At 38.7% G+C, this 27,686-nt stretch overlaps 2 protein-coding genes across 2 annotated transcripts; both read right to left on the bottom strand.

Annotated features, from left to right (window-relative positions):
• Positions 1-18: 18 nt before the first annotated feature.
• On the bottom strand, positions 19-16,662 carry ttbk2b (tau tubulin kinase 2b). The gene is made up of 15 exons (XM_053489084.1): positions 16,493-16,662; positions 12,780-12,920; positions 11,977-12,124; positions 10,854-10,927; positions 10,598-10,738; positions 10,293-10,397; positions 9,863-9,928; positions 9,472-9,564; positions 8,282-8,407; positions 8,029-8,186; positions 7,744-7,939; positions 7,400-7,611; positions 6,702-7,149; positions 5,135-5,784; positions 19-4,273 (listed from the first exon to the last, which is right to left on the bottom strand). The coding sequence occupies exons 2-15, from the start codon at positions 12,846-12,848 to the stop codon at positions 3,964-3,966; spliced, it is 2,796 nt and encodes a 931-aa protein (XP_053345059.1). The 5' UTR covers positions 12,849-12,920; positions 16,493-16,662; the 3' UTR covers positions 19-3,963.
• A 1,753-nt stretch (positions 16,663-18,415) lies between these two features.
• slc35f6 (solute carrier family 35 member F6) lies at positions 18,416-24,644 on the bottom strand. The gene is made up of 6 exons (XM_053488468.1): positions 24,474-24,644; positions 22,229-22,301; positions 21,389-21,560; positions 20,202-20,414; positions 19,887-19,997; positions 18,416-19,495 (listed from the first exon to the last, which is right to left on the bottom strand). The coding sequence occupies exons 1-6, from the start codon at positions 24,548-24,550 to the stop codon at positions 19,041-19,043; spliced, it is 1,101 nt and encodes a 366-aa protein (XP_053344443.1). The 5' UTR covers positions 24,551-24,644; the 3' UTR covers positions 18,416-19,040.
• Positions 24,645-27,686: the final 3,042 nt, after the last annotated feature.

Raw genomic sequence — 27,686 nt, 5'->3', positions numbered from 1 at the left:
ATCAGGACAAGCCAGAGGTGCGATAGATATCTTGCATGTCAGTGTTTATTATTATTATTATTATTATGTTTATTTTGAGTACATGTACATTCTGATGTAGTGACTTTTCTTTGAAACTGAATGATGTTTGTTAGCAAAATACATTACATGAAGGATGTAGGCTTTATGTATTTATATTTATATACACTTTAAGGTTCTGTACATTGCTTAAGTACTAGGTACTATGCTGATTTACTATAGCAGGGCTCTACCGATGTAAAGCATGTGAAAGTAAACAGGTGCTTTCGGAGGTCACGAGCAGAAGCACTAGCCTAACTCCACAGTACACTCAGCTACAGCGGGATGAACGGGAGACGCTAACAAGTTCGGTTTTGCGCTTTTAACGATCCTGATTGGAAGTTCTCAATAATTAAAGCCGTCTGACATGCACCTCTGTAGCACTTGTTTCCCTTTCCAGACATAATTCAGTACAAAAAATTAAAAACAAAAACGATGCAAGACTCATCATCGAAGCGTTAATGATGCAAGATGTACAGATACAGGATGTTGTATTGAAATGGTTAAAGGTGATACCACACTGATTCGTGAATCGCTCACACTATTATAGGAGCTCTGTAGCACTTTGTTCTTTCCACAGTGCTAATCTGGCATTCGATTGATGTCTTTTTTTTTTTTTGAAAAGCGCTGAAGATAACTTCCTCAGTGAGGAACAGCTGGGCTACATTGTCATCTTAACACGTCGAATAAATAAATAAATACATTCTAGGATAGATAGTGTAGTTTACAGTACATACATTCCCTGAAATACATATATACACATGCTTGCCTGTAACATATGTGATTATACTTACAGTTTTCTTGTCTTTTTTTACATATATATATACACAGCATGGATAAGCAAATGAAAAAAAAATTAAAAAATATATTACAGACAATATCCATGTAAAACAAGTTCATGTAAATGTGTATACAATTTTTTCATACAATATGGTTTAAAAAATAATAAATCAGGTGTCGATTTCAAGTACACGTCTGACACAGGTTTGAGATGAATAACATGGAAATGACGGACTACATACGTAAATATGACAAATATATTGGCACATAATGGTCAATAATACACGGCTGTGAAAACGCAGGTCTGACGCACGTCGTTGCTGATCATAGCTACGTCTGAAATACAGTACAGCGAGACTGCGGCATATGAACACCCTATCTTACGAATTTTCGCCTTAACAATTAAAATTTTGCAAAAAAATTGCAACAGCATATTAAGCCTTTTCGGCATACGAAAGAACAGACTGAACTGAATTAGACACTGGGTAAATCGCACGCATGTCCACCAGCCGTTTAAAACTAGTTCGCATCAGTGAAAAGCCAAATAAAGCAAAGCGAGTATACTAATTTTGAAATTTTTTATTTTTTTGCATTTTGTGCAAGACCACGGATCCCAATGTTATCAAGGACGGTAGCAAGAAGAAAACAGAACCGCTTTCAGTTTGGTTTTTAAAGCAGCCGGTGTAAAAAAAAAATAAATTACAGGTTAAGTGAGGTTTAATGTTTGTTTATTTAATATTTTACTTCATTTACACGTCTTTTCTTAATGTTTTCATATGCAAAAAAATATGATTATAGTGTTGGTAATATTTTTGGGCGGCTGGAACATATGCACATTGAAACCTCGGATTGCGAGTAACGCGGTTTGCGAATTTTGCAAATTAAGATTTTTAATAAATTTTGAAAAACGAGCAAGTCTTGGTTTCCGAGTATCATGTATCACGCATGCGCTTCTTGTTTTGACGCCGAGCGTCACATGATCACAACTGAGCCAACGGTTTCTCTGCGGAGTTGTGGGTAATCGTCTCCCCTGGTGGGTCTTACCGGTATAATCAACATCTGTGCACGGGTGTACTGTTTACTATAACACCGTGACCACGTGTGTTCGCATAAAAGATATTTTATTTTGTGTCTTTATGCGTGTGTGTACAGCGCGCGTGTAAAGCAAAAACAAGTCTCATTAGAGATGTTAAAGATCCGTTTTCTCTCTTTGCTCAAGACTCAGTCTGCTCTTTGCCTGCTCTGTGTGTGTGCGCGTGTCATTGGACACCGTGCCACACATACAGCCCCCTTCTACTTTCGCCTTCACAGACACACAAACACACACTTTTTCTCTCTGCTCTACACAGAAACACTGCTCTGTTACGATTCTTTTCAAAGGTAAAGTGCGGGTTAATTAGTTTTATTTTTACTTTACAGCAGTAATTCCCTCAGTGTGTCGCTCAATCGAGTGTCATTAGAGAGATTTCTTGTTTATTTTTTCAATTAAACAGTGTTTCTGTTGTGTGTGTGAAAAGAGTGGAAAAAGAGTCTGTGTATTCATATACACAGACAGCGCCTGCACGCACAAACAGAAACACTTATCTGTCGGGATTTGTTTTTACTTTTTTTTCAAGGTACAGTGCAGGTTAATTTGTTTTCTTTTTTACTTTATATTTTGTATTAATTATTTTTATGTATTTATTTTTTTGGGCTGTGGAACGAATGATTTGAGTTTCCATTACTTCTTATGGGAAATTTAATTTGGTTTACGAGTGTTTAGGAATACGAGCCCATTTCCGGAATGAATTATACTCGTAATTCAAGGTTCCACTGTACATTATTTTATTTATATTATTTCCTATGGGAAAACTTGTGTTGCAAAACAATTATCACATTAAAAACTCGCCTCCAGAATGAATTTAATTGGTAAGCTTAATTTCAGTTACAGTAATTATTTTTTTTTGTTGTTATTGGTATTTGTTTATTAGTAGGTTTGTGCAATTTTTTTTTATTTATCATAAATCAAGTTAAGTAACATTTAACTGTGAGCACTTTGTCATATTCACTGCTAACCATATGGAAAACATAATAAAACAAAAACATAGGCTCGGCCACTTACTTCCAGTGAAAGGAACTCCTAATGCTTCAGCATATCGAGACATTTTGGACAATTGTGTCTGAACTCGCTTCTGAAAGAACGTTCAAAAAATTCCCATAAACACACTCCTAAACCTCGTGGAAAGCCTTCACAGAAGAGTTAAAGCTGTTATAGCTGCAAAATTGGGGCGGGGCCAACATCATATTAAACCCTATGGACTGGGAATGAACTCAAGGTCCTATGCATGTGAAGGCAGGCGAACGAATACTTTTCGCAATAAAGTGTATCTGGTGTCAGTTACATGTTTATTGTCTCAAACAGAGCCGCTTGATCAGTATATACATTTGCTTGGCATCACTCGGGTAAATGGCGTGGCTCAAGGCTTGAAGCCAGGATGTATGGTGATGTAATTCATATAATATAAACCATGTGATTTGCACATTAACCGAGTGTGTGATTAATTAGTTTTGGAGATATTATCATATAAACTGTCAGCTGTAAACCTTCCTTAATTGCCTGAAACATTAGTTTTGTCGCACAATCAAGCAAAGAAGTAAACTTCAACAAAGTCCCCGAACACCTCCCAGATGATTGAAAACTTAATTTCTGCAATTTTTTTGTAATTGCATCTAATTTAATAAAAGTTAAAGTGCATTTGAGCTGAGGGAAAAACTGTTTACGAAGACTGTATGATAATCAATCCGTGGCACGTTTGAACGTTTCCACAGGAGGATTACACGAGAAACTGAATAAAAAGGTTCATTAATAAGCAAAATCGAATGCCAAAAGAAAAAAAAACAGATCAGTATGGGAATGTCGGCTTATATACAATGTGTTCAAGTAATCTCTGCCAACGAGGTTGGCTTTTTTTTTTTTCATTTTTATTTTACTCTACACTTTATTTCTCACTTTGCTGAAATAGACAATGTCTATTCTTTCTCTCCCCCGCCTTCATTATTACCAATTTAAAAGCTGCTTGTAACCTTTTAAAATCCATAAAATCATTAGTGGTCCGTCAGAACAGTCACTTCTTCACCTTTCTCCTCTTATTTGTTGACCTTTGTAGTGGTTTTGCTCTCAGGACTTGCCGCTCTGCCTCCAGCACCATACCCGGCCGCGCGTTTGAATCGTACTTCGCACATCCGTGGCGGTGGGCAGCCTAAGACGCTGACCGGGGCTTGGCTGTGACCTCCTTCGTAACGAGAAGGGGAGGAGCTTAATGAGCGCTGGATGGAGGAAGTGGTACGTTGGTAGCGGGATACGGCCACGCCTCCTCGCTCTTGCATCAGCTGGGTGAGGTTGTCGAGGAGATCCGTATCGCTAGTGCTGCTGGCGCGGATGCGGTAACGTCTGCGCCTAGCACATAAAAAAACAACATACTTTAGAGTAACTGTTAACACCAAGTTAGTATTTATTTATTTTTTACTATAACAGAAAAGTACTCTAGTGCTTTCCTCCACTAATTCCAAAGTAAGTTATAAACATTAGTGTAATATGTTCTTTATTTATCCATTCACAGTTACATTTAACAATGCAGCTATGAACCGGTTTCCTCAACAGCTTATTTGTTTCTCACTTAAAAACAAGATCAAAGAAATTCTACTAAACATTCTTTAAATTCTAGAAACATCCTTCAACAGCAACGTCGTAGAAACAGAAATAAACAGGCAAAACAACAATGTAATACAAATAACGTAATCTAGTAAAATAATCTTGTGTTCTTTGCATTTCTGTAAACAAGACGTTTGATGGATGACATTTACAGTACAGCATGATTTATTTTTACATTACCTTCAAGCATCTCCAAGAAAGAGCATGAAAAAAAAGTATATGCCCCCCAAAACAATTGTGCAAAGAAGAGGGGGGCAGAATTTCTCCACAGTAAACTGAAAGACTTATTGCCAGTTAATGAAAACGTTTAATTGTAGTTGTTGCCACCAAAGTTTGGCACAACCAGTTACAGTTTTAGGTTTATGGGGAAATTACTGTACTTCCCGACATAGGGAAGATACAGTGGGTTCGGACAGCTTTTTTCCCCCTTAACGAATAAAATCATCATTTAAAAACTGCATTTTCTATTTATTTGGGTTATCTTTGTGTAATATCAAAAACAAATTGATTAAAAATCTCAATCAATTGAAGGGACAAATACTTTTTCACAGCACTGCATATATTAAGTGTATATCCGTACACTCCGTAAAAATAGCATTGTCTGACCTGTTCTCGCCCCCTGGGCGGAGGGGCGGTTTTCCTGGAGGCGGGCGTGGCACGAAGCGAGCTGAGAACTGGTCCGGAACCAGTGTTGGACTTATGGGTCTCGGAATCTTGCTCCTGCTGGACAGCGGGCTCGAGGAAGAGGAAAGCGAGAGCGGATCGTCTGCCTGGAAGTCAGATGCGCGAGAACCTCGCTCAGAGGGGAAGGTGAACCTGTCACGAAGCAGGGCTGATGGAAAGTGCTCACAGGATAAAGAGAGGGACGGTGAGAGCGGCGCAAAGCTCCTCCTGGTGGGGGAGTCCGGGTCGCGCACGGGAATGCGGCTGGCCCGCGGGGACAAATCCCGAGGAGAGGCCGGGACTGGGGAGGCGGGGCCTGCATCGACCGTGTCGACGGTAGTCTCGCCCTGGTTCGGGGTTGTAGAAGGAGCGACGTCAGGACAACCGGAGTCGCTCTCTACGTCTTTCTCAGCGGATTTGACGAAACTCAGCTGGTCGGTCAGTGTGGCAGGAGGCTGGGTCGAGGTTTTGGGTGGGGAACTCACTTGGGGATGATTGGGCTCATCTTCCGCAGTGAGTCTTGGAGAGTCCAGAACCGGATCGCTTTCACCCTTTTGCTGAAGATGGATGGATTGTGGTAAACTGCAGGACAACTACAAACAAGAACGACAGTTTTACTGTAAGAAAATGACTGTTTAGGAAAAGGTTCTTCAATATCGTAAATCTGTATTAAAATGTTTTAAAAACAGGACTGTACCAGCCCTTTGAAATAATTGATACTTTTATCATCTGAATGTCTATCTGATCCGGCAAATAGGAATCTTTCTTTTTCTTTTTTTGGGTCACAGTGGACTCAAAGTGTAATATGGAGATATTTTGGGTATTTTATTGGACGAAAACCTGAACAAGGCATCACTGCTGCGCAGCCTCTGAAACTATCTCTTGAGCAATTAACACATATAAAAAAAAACTAGGTGTGGACAGCTGAACATATTTACACATTCGAACATTTTTAAAAGTCGCTGAATTTAATCACTCTGTAGCAAAAGATGTCAGTGAAAAAGTTAGGGAGCGTCTAACAGGTGCATGACCTGGGTGACTGTAAAGTTTTACCAATATTAACTAATTAATTAATATTAACTAATTAATGAATATATACACACAAAATGACTATTAATGAATGACTACACATATAAACTTACTGTGCCTCATAAAACCCAAAGGTAGTTTAAGCAAGCTGCAATTAAACAAAAATAAATGTAGATGTGTCTAATATAAGTTTGTATACATTAAACTCTAAACAGTAATTAAAACTTTCTTCTGATAATATGACATAACCTAGTCACAGATTACGATATATTTAATCAGTCTCATGAGAATACTTTCTAGGTGTGGTATCACACAAACTAAAGTAGACTCTCTACTATCAACATTATTTTTAGCTGTAGAGACATGTTATTAACTTTTTAATCTTCCCTAGGCCTCGAAAACGCAATGTTAAAAATGTTAAGTGAGCTTTAAAAAAACAGAATTGAAACTTTCACATGAAAGTCATATTTTAAACACTAACCTGCTCTAGCTCTCTTCTGTTGATGTGAACCATCGTCGCTGGCTGTATAGTTGGCAGCCTCCTCAGCCCCGTTATGCCAGAGAGCCCTGTTAGACCTTGCAATCCTGAAATGCGGGTAAACGGAGGGCCGGTGTGACACAGGGCAGTATGGAGTTCTCCGTGGCCGCCGAGGCTGCTGGCTCTCTGGGGCAGGGGGTCGGACCAGGTGCGGGGCAGAGCCAGGGGGCTGGTGGAGCGTTCCTCCTCATCGGGCTTGGAGCACGCTGATCCGCTGCCTCCTTCCAGCTCCACCAGCACCCACTCCTGAGAGTCGCCCTCCTGTGGCACGGGGCTGAGGTTCACTGCTACATAGCCGCTGCTGGCTGCCCCTTCTTCATCCTCCATAGAACCCTGTTCAGGACGGCACCCGATTCTCTCCTGAGGTAGGACCGGTCGCTGCTTTCCTAAGCTGTAAACAAAATGAAGAATGCAAGATGAGAAGAGGAACCATTTATTTCACATGAGATAATAATGAAATAATATATTTTTTTAATAAATGATATACCAATGTATTAAAAACTAATTTAGATAGTAACTTAAAAAGGTGCAACAGATTGTGTTAATTGTGTGTCTTAAAGTGAATTCTGCAAGATGTCTCTGCAAGACGGGTTTATAAAAAAATGTAAACTTTATAATTGCTTTGCTGCTGTGATACTGACTAGGCTTCGAGAAAGCGTTCAATAGTAGGTTTGGGTTCGGGAGTCAGCCTCTTGTCCAGACCCATGCTGTGGCTGTGACGCATCCTCCTCAATAACGGAGCCACGCGGTCGATGAGTAAGGTCTCGGAGTGCACTCGCCTCGGTGAGCCCTGCGCGGAGCCGCTGTTAGGGCTCTGATTGCCCTCTTTACTTCTTTCATCTTCGCTGGCCACCTGGTGTAGAAACAATCAGACTTTTATCTACAGAAAGATCAAAGAGTTCACTTCATATGTGAAAACCACATACGAGTTCTGATATAGGTTTTTTTTTTTTTTTTTTTTTTTTAAACCTGTCTACAATAGTACCTTTCTAATCTGCGGCTGGACGTGATTGCGGTTGCGGTCTCGGCTGCGTTCCATCTCCTCCCATACATCGGCTCCCTGAGCGCTCTGAGGCGGGATCGGAGGGCAATTGTCTGCTTCGCTGAGCCGCTCGCCCTGAAGGACGTCCTCTGTGTTCTCACGCTGCATGTCACCCGGGATTGCAGAGGCGTTGGCCATGCTGTGAAAAAAAGGAAAAATTATAACTCTGGTCTCTCTGCGGAAAGTGTGTTGTTAACCTAACTGCTGCTTTGTAAGCGTTACACGTACCCCAAGTATGCTGGCGTGAGACGAGTCAGCTGCTGGCCCGCGGCGGCCGGAGCCGCTACCGTTAGGGAGTCCTCGGAGTCGATCCTCTCCCAGTCATACGGATCGTTTTCCATCACGTTATACGTCTTCATACTGTTCTCAAACACGGACATCAGGAGCTGGAACACAACACCGTACCTCCGTCTATTCATACCCTCACTCTGTTAAATCAGCATTTGAATCACAGGACATAAACAATTTTTTTCCCAGGTACCTGATAGTCTGGTTTAGTGTAATAGTCGAGGCCTGAGATGTGGTCGAGAAAGATGCTAAACTCTGCAGGAAGGTGTTTAAGCATGAGGCGATGTTCGTATGTTTCCTTCAAGTTTCCTACTTGCTCCTGAAAAATAAGAGCGAGAACACACCGAAAATTAGAGTAACCTCAAAGATAAGTAAATAAATCAATACATAAAGTACACCCAAACATCATTATCCATAAAATAAATACAGCCTTATATTTTTATAAAAAGCTTTACTTACAGAGAATTATTGGTTAATTATTTATTATTTTATATAAATACAAGAATAAACCCATTAGAAAATATAAAAAATTTTAATGAAAACCTCTAAAGGGCGCTCACGTTATAGAAACAATATAAAATAAAATTTCAAAACCAAATCGAATTATTAGAGACTAGAGGTGTCCACGACTTTGTTGACATTGAATTTAATCGTACACTCGCAAATGCTTTAAAAAAAAAAAGGTACAGCGCCACCTGTTGAAGTTTGGAATGAACTAAAATTTTTACGTGTTACTGTGAAGTGCGAAAATGAAGGTGTGAGATGTACGTTTCAATCGCACACTCATAAGCACGTTAGCAACCACCTGCTGAATTTTGAAATTATTTTTCAAGGTTAATTTCCTTAATAATATAAGGGTGTTTTCAATCCCGTGGGCCAACTGTGGTGAAACACAGCCTATATGTTACCTCAATCTTGGCCGAATGCACGTGTGTAAACCCCATTGAAATTAGTTCACGAGTTTTTATCTGATCTGTGCACAAATAAACATACAAACAGACAGACAAAAATTCCAAAACCATCTTGTTGTGTTCTATTACTCATCTTACTGTACGTCACCAAAAAAAATTATAATAATTCGCAAATATCCTTAATGTACAGGCACGCCCACTTTACAGTTTTATTATATGTATAGCTGGGAGGAAAAATTAAATTCAGTTATATATTGTGATTCTTTCGTGTGTATCGTCACACTGACTCCAAAACGTTGCTGTTCCTCCATAATCCTACAGGTGGCGTGCGCTAAACTATTCACATGTTGGCAGGCAGCACAGTGTCCTATGTGGCAAAGTTTTTTTTAGAATTGTAATGAAATATATATATTTTTATTATTATTATTATATCGAATCAGTATATTTATAAAGTTGACGAAACATCACATACTTTGTCCTTGACTTTTCTCCAGGGAAGCTGACCCACCATAAACTCCACCAGCATGTAAAAGAGAGACCACAGGTCATCATGCCGACCCATTTCCTGTACAGAGGAATAACACAGAACGTGCGTGTTCAGAGAGGAACTGATTCATGCCTGCACCAGAAGCGACTTTGTACATTATGAAAGCCAGCTCATAAAATATACAGCAATGCAGTTATAAGAATATTTTTAGTAATTAAGTAAAAAAAAGAATCAGAATGCATTGTTTAATTAAATCACGTTTGATGTACTGAAGGACTTGAAGGTGAACACAAATGCTCGGGAAGTAGAAACAGTACGAGAACACATGTTATAGAAAACCTGTACATGAGTGGGTAAAAAGCTGGAAATGACGTACCTTGTTCTTGTGAGCATTGATCGAGGCGTAGCGCACAGTCCCTCTGAATCCTGCCACTGGACGAGGCTTTTCAAAAACAAGATGCATAAAAATTTCTATTAAGATTTTAGCTATGTATACTGTATATATTTAATGTTACTGCATGTACTTTATGTGAAAGGGGAAACAATCAGAGATCAGCTGCTGCAACGAAGCGTCGTTACTGTTACCATCCTGAAGCTGATCATTTTCCGACAACAGCATGTCATGAAGTGTTTTATTCCTCTTACACCACAAAATGTTTGCTTTAAGCTTTCACGACTTGTTTATTAGTTGCTGCTTCTGGCCAATCAAAATTAGGAACTGGCATAAAGGGTAATAAAATAAAAAAATAAAATTAAAAAACACACACACACACTGTAGGATTGAAATAGCATTCGAGGTCACTTACAGGACGGACTTCTTGACAGGAGTTAGTAAACTGACGTGCTAAACCGAAATCGAGCATGTAGCAGGTTCGGCAAGTACTCGTCAGACGTCCCATGGCGAAGTTGGACTAGAAAAAAAAGAAAGTATAATATTTTGTGAAAAATAAATAAATATATAAATAGAAAATCACTGCGCACTATTTTAATAATAGAACTATAATTACTTTGTTATTATTTTATGCCTTCACTGAAAAGCTAATTTAGCACAAATTATTTAAAAACTTCATAGATTTTCACAGGCTAAACGAAAGTGGTATGTGAAGCCTACTGGTTTGATGTCTCTGTGCAGGAAGCCCACTGAGTGGATGCTCTCGATGGCCTCCAGGATCTGCCGGCCGAGTCTGAGCGTGGTGGACACCGAAAAGGTACCGTGAGTCATGGTGCGCCGAAGGTCAGCCAGGTTCCTTCCCTGTAATCGCATTTCGGTCAGGTGGTTGATCATCCAGCTGGGTTTTTTTTTTGGCTTATGTCACATTTAAAACACTGAAGGCATCATATTGTGAACATTTCTGAATGTTACATACCTGAAGCTCCATCACCACATAGTTAAATCGGTCATTTCGCCCACAACCAACAAAGCGGCAGACGTGTTCCTTACCTGCGTACAAACACCAGACAACATAGTTTGCCACAGTCTTCATGAACTTACATGCTTCAAATATGCATTTGGCTTGTTTATCAGCCACAAAACTAGCACCATGCCAATTAAACAACATTGATCATAAATTAAATTGGTGACAGGAAGAGGGGCACCCATGGCTCGGTTATGCCTGTGGGAGCAAGAACAACCCGATCCCACAAAAAAACACAATGTAATGTAGCACAAATTACTGAGATGCTGTCAATGCTGGCCACCACAGAATGTTATTAGAACACTCCTGCCGTCTTTGAGGCTCGGCAGGCAAAGAGGTCAAGGTTGTTGGATCTAGACTCCAAATTTCCCAGATCGCAATCCAATTGAGCGACTATGGAAGTAGTAAAAAAAATTAATAAATAATGGCAAGCGTAAGGATTCGAGTGAAGGGCCAAAATATGATGTCCAGACAACTGGGTCAAAGCAACTGTAAAACTGCAGCACTTTTTCCCGGGTTTTTCCCAGTCTATGGTATTCAGCACCTTAATAATCAAAAAAGTGGTCCATGGAAGGGAAACTGGTGAACTGGTGACGGGCTCATAAGGAGCCAAAACTCACTGATGAAGGCTGGCACAAAAATCATGTAGTCTGATTCTAAGAGCTACTGTAGCACAAATCGCTATTAGAGTTAAAGATCTGCTACTGATGGCTGATGGCTTGATGCCAGATACCACAGCATACCTTCAGAGGTCTAGTGGAGTCCAGTCCTAGACTGATCAGATCTGTTTTGACGGCAAAATGAAGATCTACTCAATATTAGTTGGGTGGTCATAATGTCAAAGCTGATTGTTGTTCAGCTAATCTGGATTGAATGCCACAGAGTTGCTCCTGGTAAATGATTATACACATTGGCGCCTAAATACAAGACAGCACAGTTATTATGAACTCCTCAGTGCGTTTCTGTTTTAATCACTTTCTTTATTACTCTGGGCACCCAGGACACATGGAAGTAGATCAAACATCATTTTAGCTCGGTCATCAGGATCACGTGGACTTCAGGCGGGTACCCTTACCCTGGAGCCTCTTTAGTACAGCCACCTCCATCTTTAGGACTTGTTTGGGCTGCTGAGCCGACTCCACTTTAAGAGCCACGTTGCACTGGTTCGCCTGGTCCTGGACTTCGTAGATCTCTCCGAAACCTCCGCCACCGATCTTCTTAATCTGTGTATAAAGATGCGCAGAAAGTACTTAATTAAAATTTTCCCACAGTAAAGAAATTATTATTATTATTATGTATCTCCCTACTACATGACTACCACTAAGAGCGAACCTAAAACTTGATGACACTCATTAACATGTGGTTAAAAACATTAACTTGTGTCAGACTGTTATTTTGCTATTGGCTCATGAGCCCAAGGTCAAGGTTCACCTCAATAAAGTTAGTACAAATCACTTGGTCTCACCTCGGTTTCAGCTGAAAAGGCAGAAAACCGTGGTGTATATGAATAATTTAATTCAACAAGCTTCATATAGAGCCACCAGATCATAAATAAACAGCTATTTGGCGGCGTCTGGGTCGCTGACTTCTGATGACGGTGCAGCTTTGTACACCTGCACCGAGCTGAGCGCGACAAACAGCTTACAAAATTATTGGTACCCTTCCACTTTTTTTATGAAAAATAAACCATGGTGTTAATGCTATAATATTTATTTGACTTAAAATTTTGATTTAGAATTTGACTAAATAAGAAAAACACATGTAAACATCACGAATAAACATATTTGACCCCTTTTCTCAATATTTAGTAGTAAAGTCTTTGGAGGCAATAACAGCAATTGAATGTTTCTGCAGTGAAAGTGTGTAAGCCTGACTCACCACCCTCCAGCGGTCCCGGACCATGTTCCCCACCGACAGTATGTCGGCCTGATCTCCTGTTCCACTCATCTTAGTGCTCAAGCACAGACTGAGCACAGCCAGAGGGGATCAGCATCCGGCATCAGTGATGCAGGCTTCTCACTGAAATGCACAGGACTCAATAAACACACAGGGGGAACAAGACAAGTATTCTGTTTATCATGTTTTTTTTTTGACCCTCTAAGATTTTTGTATTTACATGAAATGAGACATAAAATGTTTTTTAGGACTGTAAAGGTATGAAATAGATATGATTCAGACATATAATTTTTTTTGTTTCGAAACATGTGTGACATGTGTGAATTTTATAAAACCGGAAGAAGGGCTGAATATTTAAGTAATTTAAAAGTGCATAAAAATCACTAATGATAAAAAACCAGCCAAAATATTAACCTGAATCTGTTACTTTGTTTGTGTCTTACTTTTCAGCTCTGCGTCAGTCATGTGTCCTCCTCAAATATTATAATAGGTCTGTATGCCTTGTGAAAAAAAATTATTCAGCATTTATTGTTTTTTAACTGCGGTAAAGCACAACCGGCGTTTAAGCCAAACTGGGACTCTTTAAAAAACTTCAATTGAACAAATCAATATTATTCATTCTTTTGCAGTCAATATCAAATCAACCGCAGAGACTTTAGAATATACTGTAGATAGAGAAATGCTAATAACTAAAATTAATTAATAGGGTATTTATTAGTAAAGGTTTGGCTTAGATCTATGGTTTAGCATCAAAATCTTTGTACATTTGTTTTTATTCTTTAAAAAATTTAGAAAAAAATATCTTGTTCCTACGTGACTAAAACAATCAGTTTTCTTTATACCAGTTAGTTAAAATGTTAAAGCTAAAACTGAAAACTTTAAAATTGCGTAAGGTTGTGCTTAAGCAAATACTGTATTACAGTGTTGGTCTAAATAAGTAAAAGGTGAACATACAGACAGAATGGAAACATTCATGTATAGTGTATGTATGTATGTATTATATAAGAGGTGTTCAAGTCAAAGTGGGACTGATTGTGCAGAATAACAGAACACAGTTAAAAATCGGGTAAAAATTATTCTCTGTGTAATCTATATAACGGTATCCCTAGTGCTTGGATACTATCAAGGCGAAAGTACACCAGTGGCATGATCGGACTGCCTGCTCATCACACTGGCTTCCCAGGAACTCCTTTAATCACTTCTCATATCACCTCTCATTCAATTTCATTTACAATTTTTGGCTTCTAATGATTATAAAAACAAGTTCGTTGAGATTAAATGCTGTATTTTCGTCCTTTTTTACAGTAATTTTAAAATTTTCTTTGTTAGAAAGAAATTTCTTTTCTCCTTTACGTAGGCAGTGCGTTTACTAAATTGACTCTCAAACAGGCTGTGGTGTTTTATCGCCAGTCAAAAACTTTGTTTCATGGTAAATAATCAGTATTGAACAAAAATAATCATGATTTTTCCTCCATCATCAGTCTGCCTTTTAAAGAGGAGTTCCGCTCATTGCTGGAGACACACAGGGTCACGCTCAATGAAGATGATTTACTGAAACTTATTTTTGCTTTTCAGCTAATGGACCTATTAATACTTCATTCCGTCAGAGGAGCAGAAGTAAGACCTTTTTAAGGACACTGCCCTGATTTTTGGTCCCAAGACTGATGCAGGGCACAGAGCAGAGCTGCTAAAGCCAGATAGAGACATGTCCATTGACGATTAGTCCTAAAGTATGACGCAAACGAGATTTAGATTTGATACAGTGAATTAGTGAATTCTAGTGAATTAAGCAACAACACAAACATCCCAATCTAGATTGGAACATCATTTACAATAACACAAGAACACGTGTTTTATTGCTTTTATTCTTCAAGTGGCATGAAAAATTAAAGCTGAAAGCCTTCGTTCTAGAGTTGATGTAAGTATTTGAATATTATGATATTATACTGACATACTGATACTCTAACAATATGCTTACAATATCTTTTTTTTTTTCATATAATCTAAACTGACTGGCAGTCCATTGATTTTTGACAAGCTTGATTTCACAAGATGGCTTTAAAACTAACAAAAAGAAGCTGGAACAGTACCAGACCTCACACCACTCGCCTTTTTTCTCCGGAAAAGTCTGGAAAGCCTAAAATGTGATTTTTTTTTCTCGTCATAGACGCCTATTACAAGTAAATAACTGGTGTGTACGTCAGGTAAGAGGTTCATGATGTCACAAATACCCTCACACCCATAACAACAGCCACAACTGCCCCAAAATAAATACCACACCCAAATATAAATACTGTACCACCTTAGCTGTTAGTTGCCTCAGAAGCAGATTTTCACCTCTGATTTCAACAAACCAAAATAAAAAATAACCTTCTTACTGCTAGATGCTCTATGTACAAAAAAAAAAAAAGTTGAAACCAAAGAAAAATATATTTTCAGATAGGATCATATAAAAAAAAAAATTCATAGTAGTTAATGATCCTTATCTCCCGATTCTTTTGTATATATGCATTTATATTTTTATCAGATAAAAAGGTAACACATTTGATAAATACAATTTCATGCCCTTTTATGTTTTAGTGTCCGGAACCATTTTGAATTCAAATTTTTCAACGGTCTTAACTGTCATTCAGATGAAACTCTGCCAATTTAGATTTCACATGAAAAGACATAAACCTGAAAAAGTGTATCATTCTAAAAATGCTAAATTGTTAAGATACTGCAACATGGATTTGATCCTATAATTTCAACAATTTTTACAAGTCATATGCTTCTAGAAGTTTACACCAATTTTAGTAGCAACACTCAAAGGAATATGAATAATTCACATTATTATAACTCTAAAAACATCCTTCCAAAAAAAAAAAAGCTTAGTTGGCCACACACATTTTTGTATTGTTTATGACACAAAAATAAATAAATAAAATAAGCACCAATACTGTGTTTTAAAAAATAAATAAATACCCTTATACTAATACTAATAGCTCCACACCTTACGAACAACCAGGGGTATCAATGAACTGCTAACAATTCATTATTTAAAAAAAAAAATGCCATTAACTTACTTTTAGCTCTTTTTTAAAGCAATGTGTGTAATAAAGTAAAACCAGTAATACTTCTGTCTCATTTAGGGTGAGAGCATCACATTGTCAGTACTGCGGCTGGAGAGGGCAACTATATCACTAAACCACAACTTATGAACATTTTCTGTGTTTTATTTTTTCTTTCTATCTCATATAAATATACATAACTGAAAGGTCACCCAGTCGCAGGCTAAAATCAGAGCAGCTAGCTAATAAACATGTATTGTTTACAGCTAGCGCGGGTTCTGCTAGTTAACCTCCCTAAGCGTCACCTTGGCAACGCACATTTAATGCTAACTAACCAAGTACATAAGAAGGCTGGGTTTAGTTTAGTTTTAATAATAATATCTGGTTAGCTGATTAAGTTTGCTTTATCACTCCACAACGCTTATTAGGGCTGAATAAATCACGTTTCTGTGCTAGCTTGCTAGTTATCTTCCCACCCACATTCTGGTCTAACACATCTCATTGGTGGTTCCATTGTACATAAGGATTCTACGCCAATCCAACGTCAGAATCCCGTCGTTACCAACCAATCGCAGAAAAGAAGGCGGGCCTCGCCTGAAAACCGGTAGGAAAGGGAAAAAACAACAGCTAGCGTTTTACTGTTACCTTCATCCGCAGCTGCCGCAACCCGAACCTTGAAAACGTCATCCATAAAAAGTCCATGACGATTTAATGAAGGCGACATGTCTGTTGATATAGTAACGTAACTAAAATAACGAGTTAAAACGAATCGCTTAATGGGATTTCGCAGCGCCTTTAGAGTCGGCTCATCGATGCCATCGGAGCTCGCGCTTCTGCCAGCGTGTGACGTCACAAAGGCGCAACTATAGCCAGTTATTCTTTTTCAGTGATACATAACATTATTTATTAACTTGTAATGTAATATTTATATCCATACACATGCATTCCACTGAACCTTTGTCTTCTGGGGAAAACATACATACCTACACACACACACACACACACACACAATTGGACTTTCCTTGTTACTGGGGTGGTACCTTCCAGGGTGCACTGCACTTTTTACCCGGAAAAGTGTGTGAAGCGTAATTTCAAAGCTTTACCCAAGAATATGTATCCCAGTTAGGAAGCTGGGATCTAATCTCAACAAGGTTACAGCGTGCCTGGGGCAGATAGGGTTAAGGGAATACCCAGTCCGCACTACAACCTGGCACAGGTTTTACGCCGGATGCCCTTCCTGACGCAACCCTCCCATTTTATCCGGGCATTTATACATCATACATTTTTTGGCTGACTCTGTATATAAAATGGATTGGTATCCCACCTTGTGCCTCAAGTCTCCTGGGATAGGCTCCAGGCCCCCCGTGACCCTGAATACAGGATAAAGACGATGAGTGATGTAAGATGTGAACTATATATATATATATATATATATATATATATATATATATAATGCGAAAGGCTTCCAAAATATGCAATAATCTCCTTTGAAGTTTGAACTTTAGATGAGTCTGCTGCTCTGTATAACCTTCATAGCAGCAAGAACTGTTCCAGAACAGCTAACCTTCATGTTTTAATATAACAATCGAATGTTGTTGTTGTGACTTAATCCGATGTGTTAATTCATACTTCATAAAAACAAAATCTATATATCTTGTGTAATAACTTGTAGTAGACTATACACAAGAAATCCCTATGCAGTATGATCGCTGTATTAGTTGAGACATATAACCAGGCTGAATAAGTGTGTATTGTTATTTTTTGGGGAAAAGAAGTCTGACATGAATAATCGTACATATCACAAAATCCTGCAATTTTAACAGGAGCTATGTAGAGTTTTTACCTCCACTATTTATAATAATATAATTCTAATTACACTATTACATTAAACAGACAAATCCTTATGTTGAATATATTGTACTCTGTACGTTCTATTCTAAATAATCAAACTCTCCATCATAGTACATTAAATATACAGGAAATACTTTGTAAAATACTAACTATAGGCTTTTCTTTACCGGCACAGTCAGATTGATGGCAAAGAAACAAGGGAACAAAAGAGCATGCATATTTCACTCCTGTAAGTGTTTATCTTTGTCATACAGAGACCTACTGATGTAACCAGTGTACTGTACATGTATCTGATATAAGACTGAGTTACTATTCTCTACCTATTTATCATCAAAAAACAAAGTGCAATATAAAAACTGTGACATCAAATGTGCAATTAAACTTAAGACATAAATTTAAAGTAGGACAATAGTTCAGTTTCTGGGAAAATTATGTTTAAAACATACCACAGTGTACTAGATAACTGTTACAGTTTGTTAGCTGAAATCGTTCCTCTATTACATGTCCATTCTACTTTATCTTACTTTTTTTTAAAACACTGACTTAGCGATAAGACAGTTTCTTCATTCCAGTGCACTCATAATCTTGATATCTCGAATCTCTGGAATGTAGCTACAACAACACTCAACTCACTGTGCTATTAAATAACCTATAAATGTTTTTTTTTAAATCATCTCCATAAAATAAATGAAAACATGCTTACACAAAGAAAAAAAATATTGAAATGTCATTTAATTAAAACAGGGATTCACACAAAACATGTTCAAGCCAGCAATTACATCACGGATTTTCTTATTTAAGAACAGATGATGTTCAAATCGCTCAGTTTTATTTCCATTTCAGATAGAATAGTGTTAGTTAGCATTGTGTTATAGTGACTTATTCATTGAGGATCATCTGTTATATAATAACTATATAACACGATGAAAAATACAAGTAAAAATGCCCACATTTTCAAAATGCAGCATATTATTGGCCATGAAAAAGCCAAAAAAAAAAATAAATTTAAAATTATTTCAAAATAAACTAACTGTGTTCATTGTCCCTTTTTAACCCATTGGTAAATCTAATGTGGCACCATGAGAAATTAATAAATCTAATAAAGAAAAAAAAAAAAAAAAAAAAAACAGCCTGCTGACATCAACGAGCATCGGAGCATCCCCTTCTACCGTCAGTCCTGGTGGTCATGTGACTAGAAAAAGATCAAATAAAAATGCAAAACCCAGAGAGGTTTAAAATGTTCCCCGGGTTCCGGACATATCGAGTCAGTTCAGCGCTCTACAGAGACAGAGACCACGGAGTTGGTGCAGAGTCCGCATTGCGCTTTGCTGTCTGTTCCTCTTTAGTTCAGCAGTCTCTCTGTATCATCTGCTTCTCCCGGCTCGTTCTCCCGCGCTGCAGACCAGCAGGGCAGCCTGGCCACCACGGGTTTGTGGAGTCCGTTGTAGAGCGCCGTGCCCAGCAGCAGGATGAGGAAGCCGAGGATCTGCAGGCCGTGGAACTCCTCCCAGCCCAGCGCCAGACTCACCACCCAGATGACCAGCGTGCGCAGGCTGTCCAGGACCATGCGCGTGGTGGCGCTGATCTCTTTGGTCACGCTGATCCCGGCGAAGTTGAAGAAGGCGATGCTCACCGTGTTGCCCAGCAGCGCCAGTACGATCAGCGGCTTGTGGCCCATCTGGCAGAAAGCATCCAGAGCGTCCTCCAGAACCTGCCGCGGGTTGGTGCCGAAGTTCCCAGCCGGGATGTAGAACATCGGGATGAGGAGGATGGTCAAGATGACGAAACCAAAAAATCCTACGACAGAGAGGCGACAAAAGGATGAATGTTTTATCAGTTATTAATGCGATAATGTTATTTATCTGTGAAATAAACATAATGTTTATATACAGGATATTTGCTTGATGTTATACACCTGCATTAATTAAAATGTTTAACCAGATCATATTCATTCATGCACTTTTGAAATGAAAATACAGCCAAAGAAAAACAAGTTACTAAACTATTAGTAAGTAGCTAAACTCCAGCCAGTAGATGGGAATAATTTTTAAAATCTCATTGATGAAATTTAAAATCAACTGAAAACATTTACAACTGTTAATAATAATAATAATAATAATAATAAAAATTGAACACTATAAATCCCTGGATTCAAGCAGGATCAGGGCATTTTGTTGCAAAGCTTTACCTTCAGTCCCGACCGCCTTTAGAGGATGAACGTTGTGCTTATAAATAAACTTCTCCTCCAGGACCATCTGTACGGACACAATGATCTGAGCCATGATGATCAAAAGGTCACCTGCAGATCAAAGAACACATTTTTTTTAGAATACACCTTAAAAAACCTTGAGCAAGCAAGCACGGCAAAATATTTCTGATTACATGTAGTAATGTATAGGTTTTGATCCTTAGCCAATGCTACAGAGCATTTTCTGAATTCCCCTGAATTTTAATAATAAAAAAAAAAACTTTGGTTCAGGGTGACCTAAAGCCTTCCATGTACCTGTAATGACTTCACTCAGCTTGTGTTCTTCCTTGTTGCCGCTCATGAAATCAGCGAGGCCGACCACCACCAGGCCCAGGATGGTGATCAGGATCCCGACCCACTGACTGGGTGCCAGCCGGCGCCCCAGGAAAGCCACCGACAGCAGGCCGGTGAAGATGATCACCGCTCCCCGCAACATCTGGAAACTGGAGGCACTGGTCATGTTAAGTGCTAGATGCAGAAGAGAGAGAGAGAGAGAAAAAAGAGAGGCGGGGGGGGGGGATGAGGTTAAGGTCAAAAACTGGGTGCATGTTTTGCAAAACAAGCAAACCCACAAAGAGATGCCCAGTGACTCTTCCGTAATTACAGGATCCATTTTAAGGCTAAACACGGATAAGGTATTTCATTTAAAAGCTTAGCTTCTCCCCCGCTCTTGTCAAAATGAAGAGAGGTGGAGGAGCTCAAATTTTAAAGGCAACACAGTGGTAATGGTGGTCCCATTATGGAATCATCTGTGGCATCCCAGAGGCTCAGCTGCCTGAGATGCAATGCATATAACCTTCAAACCTCCCCAACCTTATGTCAAAATTAAAACTTCACTTTGAATGCATTAAATCTCAGGAGGTTGAGGACCTGGGTTGCTGATCAGAGGGTCATGGGTTCAAGCTCCACCATCACACATCAAATCATGGGAATCATTTTCATCATATCACCTTCACCGTGTTGCTTTCCCCAAGGTGGCAATACAGTGGTGGTGGTGATGGTGGTGATGGAGTTTGAACCCATGACCACCATCAACGTGTTGCCACTGTTGGGTCCTTGGGGACAAGCACTTAACCCTATGCCCATACAAAATCACTTCAAATATTTTGGTTCCAAAGTCATGATAAGAAAGAAGGAGGGCTGGGACTCAGGCAAAAGCTGACAAAGCAGCTTTAAAAGTATAAATTTACTCCTAATGATCAATGAACCGGTTACAGTGGGAAGGAAACACTATCTGAGGCAGTACCAGAACCAGTAGTCATCTGTGGCCACTGGGATAGTGTGAATATGAATCATTGCATAGCAATAGTGTCCGCATGTGTGTAAACAGGAACTAAAAATAATTTTTGCTTTCTGTACTTACTGTATATTCAGAGCCAGAGGTTCCATATATGATTTAAATAATAATAATAATAATAATAATAATAACGGCTCCTTCTTACCAACATACATGATGGAGGTCCCGGCCATGTCACAGATAGCAGGCGGGAGAAACAGAAGCGGGTTGAAGCTCTGACCCGGCTCTATTCTGGGCTCCGGATTACGCCGGTCGTGGCAGATGAGGATGTAGAAAACAGCAAGGCAGCTCAACTCACCCAAAAACATGAACACGGCCTGGAGGGATGTTTAATCAGAGAGAGAGTGAGTAAGTGACAGCAAAATGTGGATGCAACAAAGCAGAAGCCATGTAGAGAAAAGCATGAGTCAGGAACGGTTCATGTGAGCCACTTTTTATTCGCAAGCTGAGTAGTCAGCTCACAGGAAACTGATGACACAAAGGTTCAGAAGAGGGGAACTGAGCAAGAAAAAGGGCTGCGAGGTAGTAAATGTGGTCACATTTCTGCTCCGCTATCATCAGATCACGAGTTAGCGTGCCAAAGATATGTGTACACGCGTAGAATGTGTAATGCGTCACTGCTTAACGAAAATTTAGATGGTGATGGTGTTGAACACTCTTTCAGGTTCTATGCAGTTATGGAAAACTTTGGGTTAGTAGCAGGATTGCAACTATAATGTAAATCTAGCCTGTTTCTTATAACATTGGTTTTCTTCACAGTGAGCGCGCGGGTTGAGTGGTTGCAAGCACGTGGGGTTTCTAACGCATTCGATTTTTGACAATGTAACCCCATTAAAATACATTATAAATTATAATAATAAAAATAATAGTTTTTAAAACTATTAATTTTGGAGTCAGACGATCGCCATAATAAAGAATCCTGATTTATAAGCTGAAAGAAATTAAGCAAGCGAATTGGGAAAAAGATTTTAATAACAAATTTTACCTGCAGGAAGGGATGGGAGAAGCCATGATCCGGGGCACCGGAGCAACCAGGAGCGGAGAACATGTCGGCCCATCTGTTAATATAGTTAACAAATACATTTTGGTTATACATTTACTCACAATGCCTTAAGTGCAGTAAAAAGACAAAAAAAAAGACAAAAAAAGTCTCTGTGTCCTTTAAAAAAAATCTATTGCTTTTATTAATTGATTGAAAAGATCAAAAGATTTTTCCCTTGAGACATTTGTTTTAACTGTGATTTGTTTACTGGAGACTCGGATTCAGAGATAACAAGGGTCTGAATTCCACTGCAGATTTTCAGGTGTTGAAGGGGGAAAAACAAGATAAGGAGGAAAACATTAAAACACCAAGGTATGAATAACAGTCATGCAGTAATGATCCACAGCAGGCCATGACTTGCCTACAGGTTCCAGTTTGAGAACATTTGTTGGTGGTAGAGTTTTAGATTTTTAAACTGACACTTTTTAGTCATCAAGATTCCATCAGATCACAGCCGCTCGAATGATCATTCTTCAAAAGACTAATCAAGCGGATGAGCATTCCATGCGAGCGATCGCCCTCCTCTGAACAGCAGTTAGATTATGGTTATGCACTCGTGACCTCTTGTCTCATGACGGTAATCCCGTCAGGCATTGACAGACAGGTAATTAGATAGAGCGTGACTGTCGTGTGCTCTCAATACCGCTTGACTTGAGTTGCTAAGGATGTGAACAAACCACTACCAAGTATAGACATCAGACTTAGAAAGACCCGCTGTTTTTTTTCCCTTTTCCCTCTAAGTGAGACACCTACAGGGAACTACTTTCTTCTTATATTTCAGCCACCTCAGGAGGAGCACTTCCACTTTGTCTTTCGATACTCATTTTACCGGCTTGATAGATTATGCTCATGTTACAGACATGATATGCTGAATAAACGAGCAATTATTTATCTTATTTTTCCCACTAGATGCATGTAGACAGAATCTGTTATGCATAATCAGTGGCATAAAAATAAATTAAGGATTTTTTAGATTTATTTTTTTAATGACCAAATGGTTTCCAGAAAGGGCTGATGTTGGGGCAGGTTTTTACTTTAACAAAGCACTTGATAGATTTTTTGGAGATTTTAATAGACTAAATTTTCCCATGCATGGGGGAAAAAAAAATCCACTACTGATGCATTACGGCATCATAAAAAAAATACAGCCATATCAGCAATATTATGTCATATTTAGAAGAGATCAAACTGCACATTCAGCATCACACACAAACACGCACAAGACTGCTGGATAGGCGTTAAGCAAGAACATAGAGAGAACAATCTCAAATGACGGTGGTTAGCACGCCTTGCACCTCAAGGGTGCAGCTTAATTTCCCGCTTTGGGGTCTGTGAGTATGAAGCTTGCATGTTCCCCCGCGCTAGCTGGGTTTCCTCTGGTTTCCAGTCCAAAGACATGCAGGTTAGGATAACTAGTGTACCCAAATTGCCTGTAGTGTGTGAAAAAGCATGAGGGTAATGACACCAGGGTGTACCTCCTTCTCATGCCCTGCTGGGATAGGCCCCTATGCGACCCTGTATACAGGATGAATCGGTATAGATGACGATGATGGTTTTCACTCATATGACATACTTTACATAGGGCACCATAAATCCAGTACAGTTTGAATTAAGTAACAGGTCAAGGTTTGTTTTTTGGTGAAATCTAATTATTTTATAAACTAAACAGGTAATTCACAAATACAGATATATTCTTATTATTTTACAGAAGTAAATACACATGGTGTAAAGTAGACAGGTCAAGCTCTGGCAACTGTGAGGAGATGGTACAGTCCAGTGTAGGGGTGTCCATAACCCTGATCATCCTGTTTTTTTTAACAAAACGTTATGTTTATATTATCCACATGTTTGTACGCCGTTTTATTCTTTATTATTATTATTATTATTTATCGCACGTATTATGTAAACAAATAAATATGTAACGTGTTATTAGGTTATTTGTGTAACAAACACCCCCCGGCCGCTTCTTTTTTGCCCAGAAGTGTTCAGTGTTTGTTTATATAATTCTCAGCGACATGAAAAGAAATCCCTTTTCTCTTCTCATCATAAGATCAAATCAAATAACAACAATAATATTGCAACAAATATTATCCGACTAGATCTAATGAGAAAAGCGGTTGACAAACATCAAAGCAGAGTAGAACGCGGCTCGTTACATTGTATTCTGTTGCAGTGATAAACAGCTTACTTTGCGGAGAGAGTGTTGATGGAGCCAGTGGTGAGCATTAAACCCGCCAGGAACAGTTGGTACTTCGTCCAGGCCATGATGATGATGATGATGATGATCTCCTAATGATCAGATCCAGCATGAGACACCGCGCTTTAACCGCTCGCCTTTTTCCTCTTTCACTAATAATGCAGCCAGCAGTCACATGACCACCCGGTCAGCTGACGCGTCACCAGACTTTAACTTCTGCGGGTTTGCGCTCTGAGCACGGCACAGTCTCTCTCCTCGGCTAACTTCTACTATTAGCACTAATGCTAATATACCTACTACTGTTAATACTGCTATTACTAAATACTAAGTCACCTCCCGATACGATGTTATCACGATATCTAGGTGCTAATTCGATTTTAAAACTTTCACAATTCGATATAATAATTTTTTGTAACCTTTAAAAAAAAATTCAACAAACAAAAATTAAGTCCAGCCCGTTCCTTCTAGCATTTCTCACTTTAAACAAAACAAGCGCAGCATTTAAACAACACAAACTAACTTCAAGTACAAGAGTTTAAAAATTGAACTTTAAATGAAATCCAAGAAAAAAAAATCTACATTGTCACTGAGCATGTTTTTCTGTGATGACATCCGCCATCATTAATTTTTCTAAACGAACTTTGCAAGTAATTCACTCCTATCGCGCGCAATGAAAACGGTGACGTTTGGCCTTCACAAATGCCTCCGAGGCCTCAAAAGTCAACTTAACAGTAAAAGCACACGGGTTGAGTGGCTGCAAGAACGTGTGCAGGTTCAGTTTCTTCTTGCTTAGATACAGTTTATAATGAGATAAAAATGTAAGTCACTCTGAATAAGGACGTCTGCCAAATGTTAAATGTAAATGAAATTTGCTCATAGAGTTTAGGGGAAAAGGCAAATCAGAGGGTTTTAAGACACGATTTTTGATAATGTAACATCATAAAAATGTGTTTCTGTTGTGCCACTCGGGAGCTTCTGCGCTCGGTACAAAATCGTTTATACCTGAGGCTGATTGACCAGTTCCTCTCTATTATAAATGTAATAATATAACTGATACTGGACTGTATCATGCCCAGAGGTATCCCGTTGGACAACACCTTCATTTGTTGAGCAGGGGTTTGTACCTCTCGTAAGTAGAATATTTCGTCGGTTTAATGTCCTAAAACATAATCAAACTAATAGTTCTTTAATTAAAACTACCAGAACTCTGACCAGACAGCAGTTAAAGATTAATAAATACAGCATCCGACAGAAAGACACACTGCTGTATTCTTATCAGCTGTCCTTTTTTTAAAAAAAACAAAAAAACAACAACAACAGTTTACGTCCTACTCATATCTGTAAGGTATTTGCAGTTTGTTACATTTATACTTAATCCGTCCAATATGGTTCAACTTTACATCATACGGATACAAAAGAGTCATGATTTATAATTTAAGTGTACGACGATGGTTTAAATTTATTCTGAATTATCTCAATACACACACACACATACTCCCTACTGTAACTACGAAAGGCCACTAAAAAAATACCACTCGGCAGAAATTATTCGGGTGATGGTCCATTTACTGCACAGTACAGCCGATATGGTGGTGCGTATTTGTGTGTGTTGTCAAGATACAAATTAATCAAGTACAAGAATCAAAAACTTTTGAAAAAATGTCCATACGTCCATAATTACTGAGTGACAGTTAACTGCAATTACATAAGACTTTACACTAACCGTCACTGCTTAAGGGGAAGTTATAGTAGATTGCTGAGGAATCAGACCTCTGGCAACATCTAGGCCCACACCCACCCAATTATACACTACTGACAATTTGGAAATACCAATCAGCCTAAAACACATGTTTTTGAACTGTGGGATTACCCAGAGAAAACCTAACAAGGGTGTGGAGAAAGGGCGAACTCCACACACAGGCTGGAGGAGAGATTTAAATCCTCAGCCCTGGAGGTGTATGGGAACAGTGCCGCCTAGAAAACAGTACGTTAACAAGAAAATCTGTAACTAAATAAAATCATTCGAACCTAAAATTAAAAAAAATTAAAATAGTAAAATCCATCACCCTCATTCTTGCTCAGTTCTCCTCTGCATCCATCTAAATCTTCCTAAATAACTTTTTATATCCTAGTTTTTACACTAAAGTTGTTAAAACGCTAATTCTGTTGCATGTCCTACAATCCTGGCCTTTCATGGCCTTCAGTGGAATCTTCCACTTGCTGATACGGTGGCAGGGTCATATGAAGCTTTTAGGTTGATAACTAACTGAAAGGTCATTCTTAGTGACGGGAATTGTGAGTCACTTTACTGAATCGATTCTTTTAAACAAACAAGTTTAGCCTTATTGAACTGGAAGAGTTTAGATCCGTTTGATTCAACACACACAAATTCACCCCGATGAATTGTAACAAAGCAGTATTGTGGCGTACATTCTCCCCGTGCTTTGTGGTTTTCATCCGGGTTCTCCGGTTTCCTCTCACAGTCCAAAGACATGCAGATTAGGCTGATATTTATTCCCAAATTGCCTGTAGTGTGTAAAAGAGTGTGTTCAGTGTGTATGTACCCTGTGATGACCTGACACCCTGTCCCAAATTATTTATTTCTATATTTATTTTCAAAGGTTGCTACTTTCGGAGGACGAGCATTTAGTATTTCTGCCCCTACCCTCTGGAATTCTATTCCGTGATCTTTCTTCACTACAGGATTTCAAAACCCACCTTAAAACATATCTTTTCCCGTCCTGTTTTCCGGATCTCTGAACGTATGATTGGAAATTTGCTATGAATTTCATGTTTATTTTTATTCTGTTTTTGTTTTCAGTTGCCTCTCACTATGCGTAAAATTTTTTTGTTATTGTAAAGCGACCTTGAGTATAAAATAAACTTATTATTATTACTTTGTTAAATGTTGTACTTGTTACTTTGTTTAAAAGATGGTGATTCTTATTAGTAAATAGTAAATAAAGTGTTACCCCGCACTTTACAGTTGGTGGTGGTGGGGTTTGAAAAAATTAATTAATTAAAACTACGACAACAAAATAAAAATCAAAGGAGACATATTTTAGGATATCAAGAGGTGTGCAATGTGATTTATTTTGGTATCTCTTTGGTCACCTTCACAATGTAAACCACTTGCTGTCCAAAAATATGTATTCTTTGATTTTTATTTTTTCATTAATCTATTTTTTTCTAACCTCACAACCA

This window comes from Clarias gariepinus, chromosome 27, assembly GCF_024256425.1.
Source record: "Clarias gariepinus isolate MV-2021 ecotype Netherlands chromosome 27, CGAR_prim_01v2, whole genome shotgun sequence".
NCBI classification, from domain to species: domain Eukaryota; kingdom Metazoa; phylum Chordata; class Actinopteri; order Siluriformes; family Clariidae; genus Clarias; species Clarias gariepinus.
The sequence above is the reverse complement of the archived record's forward strand: the minus strand, read 5'-3'. Positions and strand labels throughout refer to the sequence as shown.